This window comes from Vigna unguiculata, chromosome 3 (assembly GCF_037176805.1).
Source record: "Vigna unguiculata cultivar grain cowpea cultivar isolate G323 ecotype 2 chromosome 3, ASM3717680v1, whole genome shotgun sequence".
Classification (NCBI taxonomy): Eukaryota; Viridiplantae; Streptophyta; class Magnoliopsida; order Fabales; family Fabaceae; genus Vigna; species Vigna unguiculata.
Window position 1 is genome coordinate 10,823,218 of NC_140794.1, and position 13,956 is coordinate 10,837,173.

General features: G+C 37.0%; 2 protein-coding genes across 3 annotated transcripts; both read right to left on the minus strand.

Annotated features, from left to right (window-relative positions):
* Window positions 1–1,552: 1,552 nt before the first annotated feature.
* LOC114178977 (phosphoinositide binding protein) lies at window positions 1,553–6,831 on the minus strand. 2 transcript variants are annotated; one of them, XM_028065145.2, is made up of 3 exons: window positions 6,534–6,831; window positions 5,534–5,685; window positions 1,553–5,401 (listed from the first exon to the last, which is right to left on the minus strand). In XM_028065145.2, the coding sequence occupies exons 2-3, from the start codon at window positions 5,640–5,642 to the stop codon at window positions 1,842–1,844; spliced, it is 3,669 nt and encodes a 1,222-aa protein (XP_027920946.2). In that variant the 5' UTR covers window positions 5,643–5,685; window positions 6,534–6,831; the 3' UTR covers window positions 1,553–1,841. The 2 variants fall into 2 exon arrangements, with proteins under 2 accessions (XP_027920946.2, XP_027920945.2); XM_028065144.2 differs by having other exon boundaries at window positions 5,534–5,696.
* A 1,638-nt stretch (window positions 6,832–8,469) lies between these two features.
* Window positions 8,470–13,380, minus strand: LOC114177511 (eukaryotic translation initiation factor-like protein). Its single transcript, XM_028062887.2, has 6 exons — window positions 13,145–13,380; window positions 11,843–12,854; window positions 11,519–11,706; window positions 9,707–9,743; window positions 9,404–9,471; window positions 8,470–9,299 (listed from the first exon to the last, which is right to left on the minus strand). The coding sequence occupies exons 1-6, from the start codon at window positions 13,240–13,242 to the stop codon at window positions 8,816–8,818; spliced, it is 1,887 nt and encodes a 628-aa protein (XP_027918688.1). The 5' UTR covers window positions 13,243–13,380; the 3' UTR covers window positions 8,470–8,815.
* Between the last annotated feature and the right edge of the window lie 576 nt (window positions 13,381–13,956).

The following is a 13,956-nucleotide window of genomic DNA, read 5'->3' on the forward strand; positions in this document are numbered from 1 at the left end:
TAGTGGTTGGTTGAATGAAGGGCTGCAGTAAGAAGAAGATAGATTGGAGGTGGAGGAAGAAGATGAAATAGAGATGGAGTGGAAGAAAAAGATGGGATGGAGATGGAAGAAAGTATGGAGGTCTGCTACAGGAAGAGAATGGAGAAAAAGATGGGGACAAATTTGACTTTTTATTTTGCTTATGGTACAAGAAGAAAGTATTGAAATGCAAGAAGAAATGTCCTAGTTAAATTGACATAGATCAAGATTATTTATACAACATCAAATTAGAAAAATGTACTCCACATTTATAAAAAATAAAAAATAAAAAGTAGCATGATGACATTGGCCAAGAAAACCATATTTAGTATAGATTGAGAAAGAATAGTAATACATAACAACAACAAAAATAATTGTAACAAAATTTCGATAAAGAAAATATCTTACATCAACAACTCGAGTGAATATCATCCTAAACGTAATGATCAAAATAGACATGTCCCAATCAAAATTAAGTTGATGAACAAAATATAAAGAGAAGACACATAATTTGATTATACAAAAAAAAAAAAAAATTACTTTTTTAAAGTAAAACTTGAATTTCTCAATTTTTTTCTTATTTTTTAAAAAAAAATTGAAACTTTTCTAACTTTTAGTAATTCAATTATTCTCGTAAAATTATAAAATTTTAATTTTGTTGCCCCAACAACATATAAATAAACATTTTAAATTTTTTATAAAAATTAATCATCCTTTTAAGTTAATTTTTTATAAACATTTTGTATGGTTGATCACAATTCGGGTACCTTTCTTTTTATTTATCTTTCCCTTAATGCTAATTTAAACGCCCACGGTTAAAATCTTAAACGAAGTAATTAGTAATATATAAAGGCCAGTCAAAAAAACTTTAGTGGTGCTGAAAATAAAAGTATCCTGTGAAAAAACATAGTTTAGCCTTATTTTTTTACTTTCTTTTTTTTCTTGAACTCCGTTATTTTTTCTAACTATGACATTTCCTTAGGTACCATTAAAATATTTCCGAGTTTCATACTAGAGTTTATTTTAAGCAGAATACTTAAGTCGCTTTGCATGCATTAAGCACTGCCCCAAACGGCTAGTTTAAACAATGCATTCCCCTATCTAATTCTGTCTCTTGTTCCCAACACAACACATTTTATCATTTTTATAAATGTAAAATCAAGACTTGTTTGGCTTGTAAAAAAATGTAACAATAAAAGTAGTATCACGCTTTTTATCATTTTCATAAATGTAAACTCAAAACAGCAAACATTTCCATTGCGAAATAGAATTGGGTCCGGAACGCAAATCCTCAATCCCAGATTGGATATATTCTTTCTGGATTACCTAGCTGTATCCAAAAGTCACTACAATTTGCAGTGGTATACACAGTCATAGATCGCCACCAGTGCAACAGCAACGAAGCTATTTTAAAAGGAAAATGGATAAGAAAGATCTAAACTATAAGTTATATCTGCCGTAAAAAGGGTCCATACAAATGGGAATATTGAGAGCAGCTTTTAGGTGAAAATGAAGGTCACGTTCCTGCAATATGTCGTGGGAATGGCCATTTATATAAATTTAAATGTAAACATATTATACAACATTGATTCATGTTTAGAAGCACAACTGAAAATTGTAACTAGCAAATGATCATGTATACATTCTCCAGTATTTATGAGCATAATAAAGCAAAACATGCATGTGTAATAAGGGAAGGAGCAACCTCCTGGGCACCTTCAAGTCCCCCTTTAATGAAAGTTCACAAATTCAACTAACCTCAGAGCAACTACCAATTTGAACAAGGGAAGACTTCCCACCATGAAGTTACAGTATTTACTTCATCAACCAGAGGTTAATGAATTTAGCTTCCTTTCATACAATTTGGCACGTCGAAGAGCATCTAAGGCTTCGGCTTGTTTCCCAGAACGTTTCAAATTAAGTGCCTTAACTTTTTCTTCTTTGATTCTTTCTTCTAGCTGAATTCTCTCTTGGTTAGAGTTTTCAACTTTAGCATTGGGTTTCACGGTCTCTTGTCTTTCTGGGGCTTTTGATACAACAACGCCTACATCATTAAGTCCAACAGCTTTCAGAGCAGATAAGAGTTGAGGATCAAGAAAATCCTCAACAGTGACATCATCTACACCATCTAACTTATTAGAATCTTGAGCTGTCAACTCCTCCAACTGGGTTTCAATTGCCTTTGCCCGTTCAAACAAAGCTTCTGCTTCCTCTGTCCGGCCTTCCCTCCGTAGCTTTAGGGCCTGTCGTTTATGCCCCAGAGATTCCTGCTGCAATTTGAATCGTTCACGACTACTCAATGGTTTTGAACTAACATTTGATGATTCCTGTTTCTTCTCTACAACATTTGACGCCTGGGAAACATTGCTCACAAAGCCAGTGTCTGCCTGCATACTTCCATCTTCCAATCGCTTCTCTAACAGCTTGGCTTGCGAGAGTTCCTCCTTAGCTTCGGATAGTTTCCCCTCCCTTTTCAAAGAAACTGCCTTCCTTTTATGAGCCAAAATTTCCTGACGCAAGGTAAGGTGGTGCTGAGAAGCATAATCCTGTACAGAATTTGACTTGTTTATGTTTGGCTTTTCAACTACATCAGTATGCTGGCTGAAATTCTTTGAGGAGTCCAAGTGAATAGCAGACCCAGCTCGAGATGAATTAGCCGAAGCAAGTTCTTTATGTTTTTGAGTCAATATTTCAGAACTGTTACTACCGTCACCAGAATGTAATTCTAGCGCATCCATAGAGTGGCCAGCTGAGTAGCTATGACCGTCGTTGTTTTCCGCTTTCATCTTTTTCGAAAGATTTTCACTTGAAGTACTCTCCTCAGCAGTCAATGAATGCTTACCATCTGCCAAGTGAGAGGTTGCAGGAAGTAAATTATCAGACTTCCTTAAGATGGGAATATTTGTCTCATTGTTGATTCTTTCTAAACCGAATGTTGATTCAGAACTATTCTTACTTGACCAAACCACAGACGAGGCGGCTGAAGCATTATCAACATCAGTAGCAACTCCCAAATTTCCATTCCTTTCCCGAAAATCAACCGATTCAGATGGAAGAGACTGTTTATCCTTAGAAACATTAAGTGACAAGTCCTTGTTCTGGTTCCCAAAATCTTCTGGTTGGGCTTCCAAAGTTTTGGCCTGCCTTAAAATTTCATCAGCCTCTTCTATCTCTCCCTTGCGCCTTAATGCAAGTGCCTTCCTTTTCAATATTAAAAGTTCTCTTTGAATCTCTCCCTTATTTCTTGAAGCTGCAGCAGGAATGCTTGAAGACAAATCAGGCGCAGATAGATCCATAGTATGTGCAGACCTATCAGTAGCTTCCTTAACTGGCTCTGCTTTTAGGGTCACAGGTTCAGATTCATCATCCTTCCACCCTAGATTAGTAAGAATTGAATTCAATGTTGGGTCATGCATATCCTCTTCCGAAACAACCACATCACTTTCTTCATCAACTGGAGCATTGAGAAGTTTGTCTTTCATCACAGTGGCCACAACCTGTGCTTTATTCTTTGCAGCTTCCATCTCAACCATCTGTGCTTCTAATGATTTGGCCGTTTTAAGAACTTCTTCTGCATCCTCAACTTTCCCTTCACGCCTGAGAGCAAGGGCCTTTCTCTTCAAACCCAAGAGTTCCCTCTGAATTTCAACTTTACTTCTTGGAGCTTGAACTGAGATATTTGTAGAATGCTTACTTGGAGAAGTATCATTTACAGGAACAAAATGATTATCATCTTTCTTCGAAGGCTTGCTTGAGTTAGAAAGTTCCTTATTGTCGTCATTCCAACCCATGTCCCTAAGGAGTGAAAGATATGTGGGATCAGACATATCTTGATCTGTCACATCATCTTCACCTCCTTCCTCATGTGGAAGATTTATACTAAAATCATCATGCTTATGTACTGTAATCGGAACATTATCAGCAGTGTTTGTATGTAATGTTTTGAGGCTTGATGCCTTATCCATCTCCATCAGCTGACGTTCAAGTGCAGCACCCTTCTGCATTTCTTCTTCTGCTTCATTCATTTTCCCTTCCCTTCTTAGTGTAAGAGCCTTCTTTTTCACACTCAAAAGTTCTCTCTGAATCATCAATCTACTTTTTGGTGCCACAGTAGAAGAAACATTATTAGTGGCACTTGTATTTCTCTCATCCAGTTTAATGGAGTCTGATCCATTACCAGCAATTTCCGAATGCACACTTTTCCTTAAGGGTGTGGATTTTTGAGACATATTATTATAGTCTTCGGGTATAGAGCTGTTAAGGTCCCTTTCTAATAACTTTGCCTTTTTCAGGAATGTCATTGCTTCTTCAGCATTACCTGCTCGCTTTTGATTAAGAGCCTCTCTTTTAAGAGACTGAATTTCATCAAGCAATGCTTCTTTGTTAAAGGTTTGAGACTTGGAAGATGTATTTTCAGGTTCAGTCCAGCCTAATGATTCCAAAGCGCCAGCTATTTCAGGGTCCATCATATCCTCATCAGTCACTTCAAAGTTACCGTCAAGGTCATCAGAAGTGGCCAAAAGGCGTTCAAAATCAAAACCATGTCCATGATCATGCAGATTTGGTAATTCTTTATCATCATCCATGCCCCGAATTAATGCTGATAGCTCATCATCAGAATCTTCAGCCCCAGCAAGGAGTTCCTGTTCTTCAAGTTCCTTTTCTAAAATTTTAGCTCTTTTTAGTTCCTCCTTGGCTTCTGCAAGCTTACCCTCGCGCTTCAGCAGTAGAGCATTTTTTTTCAGAGCAACAACTTGGGACTTGTCAATCCTGCTAACCTTTTGTTCACCAGATTTTGTAAAGATTTCTCCAATTAGTGACGAGAGTTCACCCTCCAAACTTAAGTTTGCTGGCTTTTTCTCTTCATTACGTATATCCATATCTGACCATCCCAGTTCTCTAAGTTCAGAAGTAAGATCATCCTTTTCTCTGCCCACATGAGAGAGTGACTTTGTTTTTCTGTCAGACTCTACAGGATTTCCTTTGTTATGTAAATCAGACAAGTTTCCCGAAGGTAAACTCTTCTTCCGCACCTTCCTTAAATGAATTTCCAAAGCATCAGCCTGCCTCTCAAGCTCCTTCCCTCTCTTAAAAGCTTTCATCGCCTCCCCAGATTTCCCCTCTCCTTTAAGAATTCTATGCTGCTTTTTTTCTTCCAAAGCTTGCTTACGTAACTCTTCAGGAGTGGTGGATCCCAAATCAATACCCAAAAGATTAGGTTTACCATTCGAGACAATGTTTTGTATCTCTCCATCATCATTGGATGTGCTTGAAGAAGATGCAATACCAACTGATTTTTGTCTGCTAGCAACTTTGTCGCTGGTTTGACCAAGAATTTGGTTCAAAACTTCATCTTCATCATTAGGTGCTGATTTCAAGCTCCCTGGATAAATTGAAATTAACATTCAAAAAGTACGGAACCGTGAAATAATAACAAAAGTGAAATACAGGAGGTCTAGTTTAGCGTAAAATAGCACAGCCTGAAAGCCATATGAAGAAAAATAAATAAAAATACCTCTCCCAGGTCTACGTCCATGTCGCAATTCAAACCGTGCTGCCTCTTCTAGCTTCTTACAAGGTTCACAGATACGCACAGGTGAATCACCTTGTCCACGTAAAACCATTCTTTGCTGAGTACAACTGCCGCAAAAGATCCCTCCACACCTCCTACAGTGATGCTGAAACGTAAGAGGAAATTGCAAACAATGTAAATAAATAAATTTTGGACAAAGAATTCAGTTTGAGTTCAATCAGATTCATAAGCAAACATGGAACATAGTCTTATGCTTCGCACAAAAATTATGAAATGATGTCGACTAGCATTTTATTCATTTATTGTAACCAAGGATTCCATTAAGATTCACAACTACAGTTTATTAAAAGGATTCAACTGGGGACGCTTCGTACACGGTGAGTTAATCTCTCTAACTTTACAGATGCAATGCACAAAGGAAGGAGAATTCAAACACTGTCACATGACATGGACAATATATTTTCTAACTTGACATGAATTAGTTTAGGAAGCAAAATCTTGCATATACATTACTAAGAGGAAAATGAGTAGCCCCTATGAAACATGGCTTCACAGAACAAAGAGATTTGTTACACAATATTTCTTGTAATCACAGCAATTCAATCCAATTAACGCTGATTAAGAAAATCAATCAGCCAAACCAGATTATCCCAAACAGATCAACGACATACTGGACTGAGTTAATCACTTTTCATAAACGAACGTACTAACTCAACGAAATTAAGTATCTGCACAATTCAAGCATAAACACACAACGAATAACGACAACAGCCACCAAGTTATAATTATTCATGAATAATAAATGAGCGAAAATTTAACGACTCTAAGATTCCCTGAAATACCCACATAAAATCAAACATTCGAAACGGAAAATAAATCATGGGTCTTCTCTCTAATTGCGAAAAGTTTCTGTGTTTACTAAGAAACCTCCTCCACGAAAAAAAAAAATTAATCCAAATGAAAAATGATAACTGAAATCAACCTTGCGATTGATGAAGGTGAACTGAGAGGAACATCCCTGGCAGTGTGAAGCGTCAACCACCCAAGTATTCCCTCGGAGCGAAGGCTTCGGTGGCAACCCAATCTTCTCCAACATGTTGTTCCTCTTATAGTCTTCTGAAGATCGAAAGGCCCCGAAATGACAAAAGAAAATGGAGAAAACAGAAAATCGGGTTTTGTCAAAGTGAGAGTCTAACGATGGAGAAGGAAAGAAAAACGACGATGGATCGCAGAACGAGTTCACGCGGAGTTGCTCCTATTGGGTCGATGTAAAGTACGTCGTCGCACCGCATTTTCTTTTCTTTTAATTATAAAAAATTAAAACACATTTTTTGTTCGATCAATCCAAAAAGATCAAGCATGGAAGTAACGGGCTAAACTTGGCACATGTTATTTTCACACCTCCTTTTCCTATTCACGCACCACAATTTTCTTTCTTTCTTTTATAAAAATCCCTTGATTAATATTTCTATTGTATATTACATACATATATATATATAACATTTTTTTTATTTTTTATTAAAAATTTAATATTTTTAAGTATTTGACAAATTTCAAATAAAATGTTAAGTAATTTAGTTAATTTTTATGCTTAAATTTTATTTTATATAAATAAGTGAAACTCTAACAAGTGAATGTAACATGGCATAAAAAATGATACTCTAATCCTAGTTGATCTAAGACTAACCTTGAGACATAGGTCTGCCCTTGGATAAGAAGTTGAGGGTTTTTCCAGGCACCTCAAATGGTTTCTCCTATATTTTTAAAAGCTGATTTAGTTTCTACTTTACCCTTCACAGTAAAAGGTAAAGAGTAAATTTTCTTTCTCCTATATTTAATACAACAACCCACTCTGCATCCCCAATTTTGAATTTGACCTAATTTCCTTTTATGTAGCATCAACTCATTTTCCCTCTCACATCCGTCATTTTTTTTTTCTCTTTTCTCCTTTTCTAATTAATTGGCATTACATGGCCGCGGCCTCCAGATCCTTTATTTTATATTGTATTGCACATTTTTTTTTCGCTAAAAAAATACCATTACAGATGTTGACATCGGCGATGCAATTGTCTGAATTGGATGTCAACCCGTACAAAACATAAGTTTTGACAGCTGAAGCACTTCCATTTATAAAAGTCCAAGTAACATGAAATGTCCACTACCTGTAAAAGGTAAATTTTGGACATTATTAAGGCCTTGATTTCATACGTTTCAAAGGCATAAAGTTGTGGACAACATACATGCCTAAATATTCTTCTTCCATTGATTCTTCATTCATGGTTGAATCACATAGTGTTTCCTTCTGTTGGTTTAATGTAATTGCTACAATTGTTTCTATTCGATTGATGATAATTGATTGTTTTTCTTCTTTCATTCATAATCTTTGCATTGTTTTGATTGGGAAATTATAAAGGAGATAAGACAGCTAATTATTTGTGTACTTAGGATAAGGTAAAAATAATTTATCACTGTTAGAATATTCTCTCTTCTAAAGTTAGTACCTTAGTTACATTAATTCATGAAATTGATGATAGAGCGAGGGACCTTGGTGTTTTTGTTTCAGATTAGGACTTGAATAAGCAAATAGTGATGGCATGTTAATTAGTATATTATACTTGAATTGTCCAATTATCAGATAAATGTGTGAATAGGACTTTTACTTCTCCCTCATACAACACACAAATTTCTGTCACCCACTGCAAGTTTGCATTGTTACCATATTCATTTTGCAATTTTTGTATGGAACGGAAACTTGTTTCCATTGTGCATCAATACACAATATTACGAACTTCAACATTTGATTGATTTACTGGTAAAAATAATTGCTTTGCGGATAAAATACATGATGATTAATTGTTGAAAAACTATAAATCTGTGATAAGGATATCCATAAAATGGCCAAGATAGCAGCTAGCTAATTGATGATGAAACTAAAACGAACAATTTTATGGTGTTAATCATGCTACAATGTCTTAATTAGGCAACAGCCCTTTCACCTTCACCACAAAGACAAAAAATTAGTTTCTAGGCGAGAAATGATACGGGGCAATAAATAAAAACAATAAAACATGGTGATTGTAAATTGGTATTGTCATAACTAGTTCTATGTTTAAATCTTCTCACTCACTCGTGTTTGTTGAGAATGAGGAGAAAATAGTGAAAAGTACAGCCACTCCATGAAGTGCTTGGCAATCCACTTTGCACGAATTCAATAGTCTCTCCCAGAAAGTGGTCTTCAGTGAGTCCCAATTATCCACCAAAGATTTAATAACCATTGATCTGAGGCCTTGATGTAGGACCAACAAGCCGTGAAAAAGGCACTTGTGTCCTGCTGCTGCCTGTGTTCAGTCCCCTTTGACCAGAAAACCTATCATTTACTTTTGGATCTGATACAGATCTCGAGAATGCTTGTGCAAGTTCAACAGCTGAAGCAGCTCTACCATACCGTATACCAGCAGCACCTGGAGATCCTTTAGGCTGCTGCTCCACAGGCTTGCGCCATGTCTCAGGTGAAGGTTGTCTCTCAGAAGCCTGTGGCCTATCAGTCTCCCTCACAGTTCTCCGAGTATCACCCCGCCAATTTCTTCTCTGTGCATGAACCCTTTCACCATCTACCTTTTGCTCCTTCCTTTCAGCTTTTCTGCCAGTCCTTTGATCGAGATGAGCATCCTCAGTCTTTTCACTGTACCGGCTCTGGCTTGCATGTTCAGGATGATGTTTCTCAGCCCTCAAAATGTTGTTTTCAACCCTTCAAGCAATAAGATTTATTGGTAATTAGCAAGAATTGTATCAGACTAGGATCACCATTAAGTTAAATGGTATAGCGTACAGACAGACAGAACAAGTCCTTACCTATTTGAATGCTCCACCACATCATAACTGTTGATTGACACATCATCAATCCCTCGCTCCTTCAACACCTGTGGAAAAGGTTACTAACATTATCAGGATGAAAACAGAAGCCAAGCACGGACAAAATGAAAGAAAAGTAATGTCAGTAGCAGCAGTTGCCATTATAAGACACACTAATTATAGGAAAATAAAGTATTCCACCCATATTGAGTAGGGTGATTTTAACAGGATAAAAACAACAATAATAAAGGTAAAGCATGAATTCTAACTGGCCTTTAGGATAATACAAGGAAAAAAACATACTAATTCTCGTGGGCGAGCTCCACCAAATAAAGCATTCCTGAAACATATGCATCGGTCATTCCATTATTATACAAGAAGCCACAAATAATTAAACAAATAAACTTTCTGAAAGTAGCCCTATTTATGTATTGAGCACAGACACGAGAAAATATCGAAGACATCAAAAAGTTCGAGAATCCCAATCCAAGATATAATATTTGGTTAAAGTAGGCCATGATTGAAACGTGGCTGAATTCAATAATATATAATGCTTGGTTACTCTTACAATCCTAAAATATAGGAGTTACATACACTAGTTGAAGAAAACAAAAAACGAGGCACACATTCTCTATGTTATGAGGGCCCTTAACAAACATATCTATAATGAGAAGCAAACATAAAGAATTCCTTATAGGACAAGAATAAAAGCAAATATAAAACAACTATTCTCGAAGTTAAAAGCAAACATAAGAATCGATAATAGCACTATTTAGAAGTTTTTTATTCGGAGGCATTGATGTATCTTTGCTACTAATTATAATACCAAAAGGCTTGATAAACATGTAATGTGAATTTAAGGGCCAGCATGAGGCAAGCCCTAAGCCAAATCTACCTGACTGCTCCAAAATTTTAATATGTACTAACTAAATTTGAATGGGTGAAAAGGATACAAACACACATAGAATAGAACTATTGCTACCTATAGTATAACATATTTCCATATGTACAATGTGTAAATGTAATTCCATGGCCTCTTCAATTTTGTTTACTATTAAATGTAGAAGGTGCAGATGGTCAGACAGAAATAGAGGAAGCTGGATGGCTCGTCAAGGAGTTAACTGATGAATAGCTAAGTTTAAAAACTCCAGGGATAAATTTCTTTCTGGTTTATACTGGGGAATACCAACTTACTTTCTTTTGAAAACGCTAGCATCACCACATTTTAACAGTAAAAAAAATATAATTCCACTGTTCCTTAAAACGAAGGATATTGCAGACATTTGTTCTATGGTCAAGTGACCAATCTATTAGTGTTTTAAGAATTAAAACCACTTCTCTTCCAGTGTCTCACCTCCCTAATTCTCTCCTCCATCACTTTTCGAATTTAGGGAGCACAACTCTTACTCCAAAATATGGCATTTTGAAAGCAACAAATCACGAATGAAACTTCTAATATTTTCCATAATTCTGATCTAATGAACAGGAAGAATGAAATTAATATTCCTATCAAGAACATACAAGAATCATGAAGACATGAAATGTGCACGCAATCCCCTCTTTTGTTATTTTCATTACAATTTTAAAATTCACTTAGAAATTATAGGCATGGAATGTCTTTCTTGTGCTTTCTGGGTGTATGTGCAAGTGTGCCTCAGTGGTAAGTGTTGGAATCACACCTGGCTTTCTTCCTGATCACGCTAAACAGAAAATATTCGAGTTGTTCCAATGAAGGCAACCTAAATCCCTAAACTACTTGTAATAGGTGGATTGTATTTAGTTTTGGAGTTGACCTGACACATGAACCCCCTTGGAAAACCCAATATGTATGTTCTATCAAATATCAAATTTAGTTAGCTTAAAACAAAATAACCTTCTCCTTTCATGTGCACGTTTGGAGTATTACTACTGTATTGGGTTTAAGAGAAATAATGAGCGTCCATTCTTATAATATACATGTTCAAGCATCTGCTATGGAAATAGTTTGCTATGGCAATAGTTCACAATGTTTTGAACCAACTGGCAATGTGTCACTTTCACAGACAGCATAAATACCATATAATAGATACAAACAGAAGTTAAAAATTCCTAAATTGACAGCCTCACACAACTGACCTGTCTCTTTCACTGTTTCCGTCCAACTGTTCAACGGGATGAGACCGAGGCTTCAAATTCAGCTTGGGACGCTGTCCTGAGTCCTTACCACTGTCAGATCCAGCTGATACAGGCTTTGCAATATTGGCATGGCCATGTGCCAGATAAACAGTTTCAACATGACCAGAATCATTAACCTGACGATTACCCTACCATAAAGCAAATAATAGAATCCATAAAGCAACCATAAGACTAAATAAAAGTTAATCACCGAATCCCCTGCAACAAATAGAGATAAAAAAAACTCCTGTGGAAAGGAATCTTGTAAGCTGAACTTGTGAATACCTGCGCATACTCCATAGCAGCATGTTCTGAATTTTCCAGCGGCTTTGCCCTTGGTAGCAACTTCAGTTTAGGTCGCTCAGTTGGTTCAGAAGGCATAGGGTGCTGCAAGTCAGACCCAACAATTCTTCCCTCGTTTCGAGACAGCTGAACCCCATCAGAGTGATAAGGTGCACTTGTAGGTCGTACATCTGAATACCTGGAAACCCCAGACCTTTCATAATTTAGTAACTCATTCCTACCACCTTGCATCTGATTATCAATGCCTAAGCCCCGTTCAGCATGTCTTGCTAGCATAGCATCATAGTGCTCCTTTTCACCAACCGCATCCATCCTATTATAGGCAACACCACCATTAACACGTGGTCTATTCTCCACTTCAGGAGATCTAACAATCTCAGCATCTGCCTGATAATGTACAGCCTTTGACTGCCATCTACCAGAAGACACCTTCTCAAGAGCACTTGCATGAGCCAACTTGGAGGCAGCACTAGCACTAGACCAAGCGGGTTGCTCCGGCTCAACAGCACTTGCCACTTCTTTCCTCATCGACCATGCATTCGGATAACCACCACCACCACTACCACCAGTTCCCTGCTCCTTACTACCTCCTAAACTCTGAGGATTCATCCCTACGTGCACTGCATCGGTAAGCCTCGCCGAGTATGAGTTACCCATCCCAACAGGAGTTTGAGACACTGGAGTCACTTGCCTGCCTAATGAACTCCCTCCCAGTCCATACTCCGGTCTCACCTCAACACGAGAAGGAGGACCACCACGAATGCTCTCATCACTGATTGTCCTCCGAGGCACCGAAACGCCATCAAGGGGCTTCCTCTCATCCTCATCAAAATTCCTGCCAATCGGGGTAGTGTGTGACAGAAACGGGCTTTTATCATCGTAATGCCTAGTTGCCGGCGACGTGTGCGGCCGAGACCAATGATCCGACCGCCCCATCTGCGTCCCCCACGCCGAAGGCCGATCAAAACCAGAACGATCTGAAGGCCTCACAGTCCTGCAAAATACCAAAAATAACCAAAAAAAAAAAGGTAAGACATTGCACAAACAGATCCATCACGAAGAAACCTCACCATACTAAACGGAAACAGAAATGATGTACGATTTAAATCCACAGATCTAATTCCTCAAATACACACCCCTTCGTTTTTTATTTGCACAACCACAACATCAACAGGGGTACCCATTTGCGAATAATCGAAGACACATCAAACTAACACAGAAAGATCACAAATTAAAATACATGGATTGAAAACAAGGGAAAAACATTAAAGGGGTGGTACTTACACGCCAGGAGCAGAAGGTAGAGGGAGATCAGAGGGTATAGAACCGCCATGGAAGTCCTTGAGCGTCATGGTGTTGCCGCTAACTTTCTTCTTCGACATTCTCCCTCACAAAAAATTAAAAAAAAAAAAGAAAAAAATTTTAAAAAAAAAAAAGTGAAGAGAAGAATCTCAGTCCCAAATCCTGAAATTAAGGGTGGTGGTTGCTGCTGGAAGCGAAGGGGAAGAAAAGGGAAGAGTAAGGAGGGTAACCCCACGAGTGGGAATGGAGAAGCAGAGAACAACGGAAACACGAACGCGACTACTATTGGTATTGGGTTTGGTTTGGGGTGCGAAACAAAAGTGAAGAAGAGTGTTGTGTTGAGAATGATTGTGAATGATATTCTCTGAACAATTATTTTATTCTATTTTATTTTATTTTGGAATTTATTTTTCTTTATAAAATACCCCTTGATCTTCCTTTTAAAATTTATAACTAGCTATGATTTCATATTTCGAACTACAGATATTTACTTTTTAATATTTTAAGATTAGTGATTTTGGTCTAACAGTTTAAAATAAAACATTAAAGATTAAATGATAATGATCGCTTATTTAAAATGCACGCTAATTAACATCAAATTAAGATTATCTATTTTAAGGTAATTATAATTTTAACATTAACTTTTACGTAATTATATCATTTATTTATACCATAATAGAGCAAAGAGAATGACAGAACTAACACATTATTTTTTTTACAAAAAATGTCTCATAACTATTAATTTTCTTGTCAAAATTTGTACGACTTTCTATAATTAATAATCAACAATAATA

What these genes read in the sequence shown, in the direction of transcription:
- LOC114177511 (XM_028062887.2), bottom strand. Translation starts at nt 13,242, where the DNA reads ATGTCGAAGAAGAAAGTTAGCGGCAACACCATGACGCTCAAGGACTTC. An exon ending in GGAAACAGTGAAAGAGACAG is followed by an intron (nt 9,744 to 11,518) that starts GTCAGTTGTGTG and finishes CATATGTTTCAG; the next exon opens with GAATGCTTTATTTGGTGGAG. An exon ending in GTGGTGGAGCATTCAAATAG is followed by an intron (nt 9,300 to 9,403) that starts GTAAGGACTTGT and finishes TATTGCTTGAAG; the next exon opens with GGTTGAAAACAACATTTTGA.
- LOC114178977 (XM_028065144.2), bottom strand. Translation starts at nt 6,647, where the DNA reads ATGTTGGAGAAGATTGGGTTGCCACCGAAGCCTTCGCTCCGAGGGAAT. An exon ending in TCACCTTCATCAATCGCAAG is followed by an intron (nt 5,697 to 6,533) that starts GTTGATTTCAGT and finishes CTTACGTTTCAG; the next exon opens with CATCACTGTAGGAGGTGTGG. An exon ending in TGGACGTAGACCTGGGAGAG is followed by an intron (nt 5,402 to 5,533) that starts GTATTTTTATTT and finishes CAATTTATCCAG; the next exon opens with GGAGCTTGAAATCAGCACCT.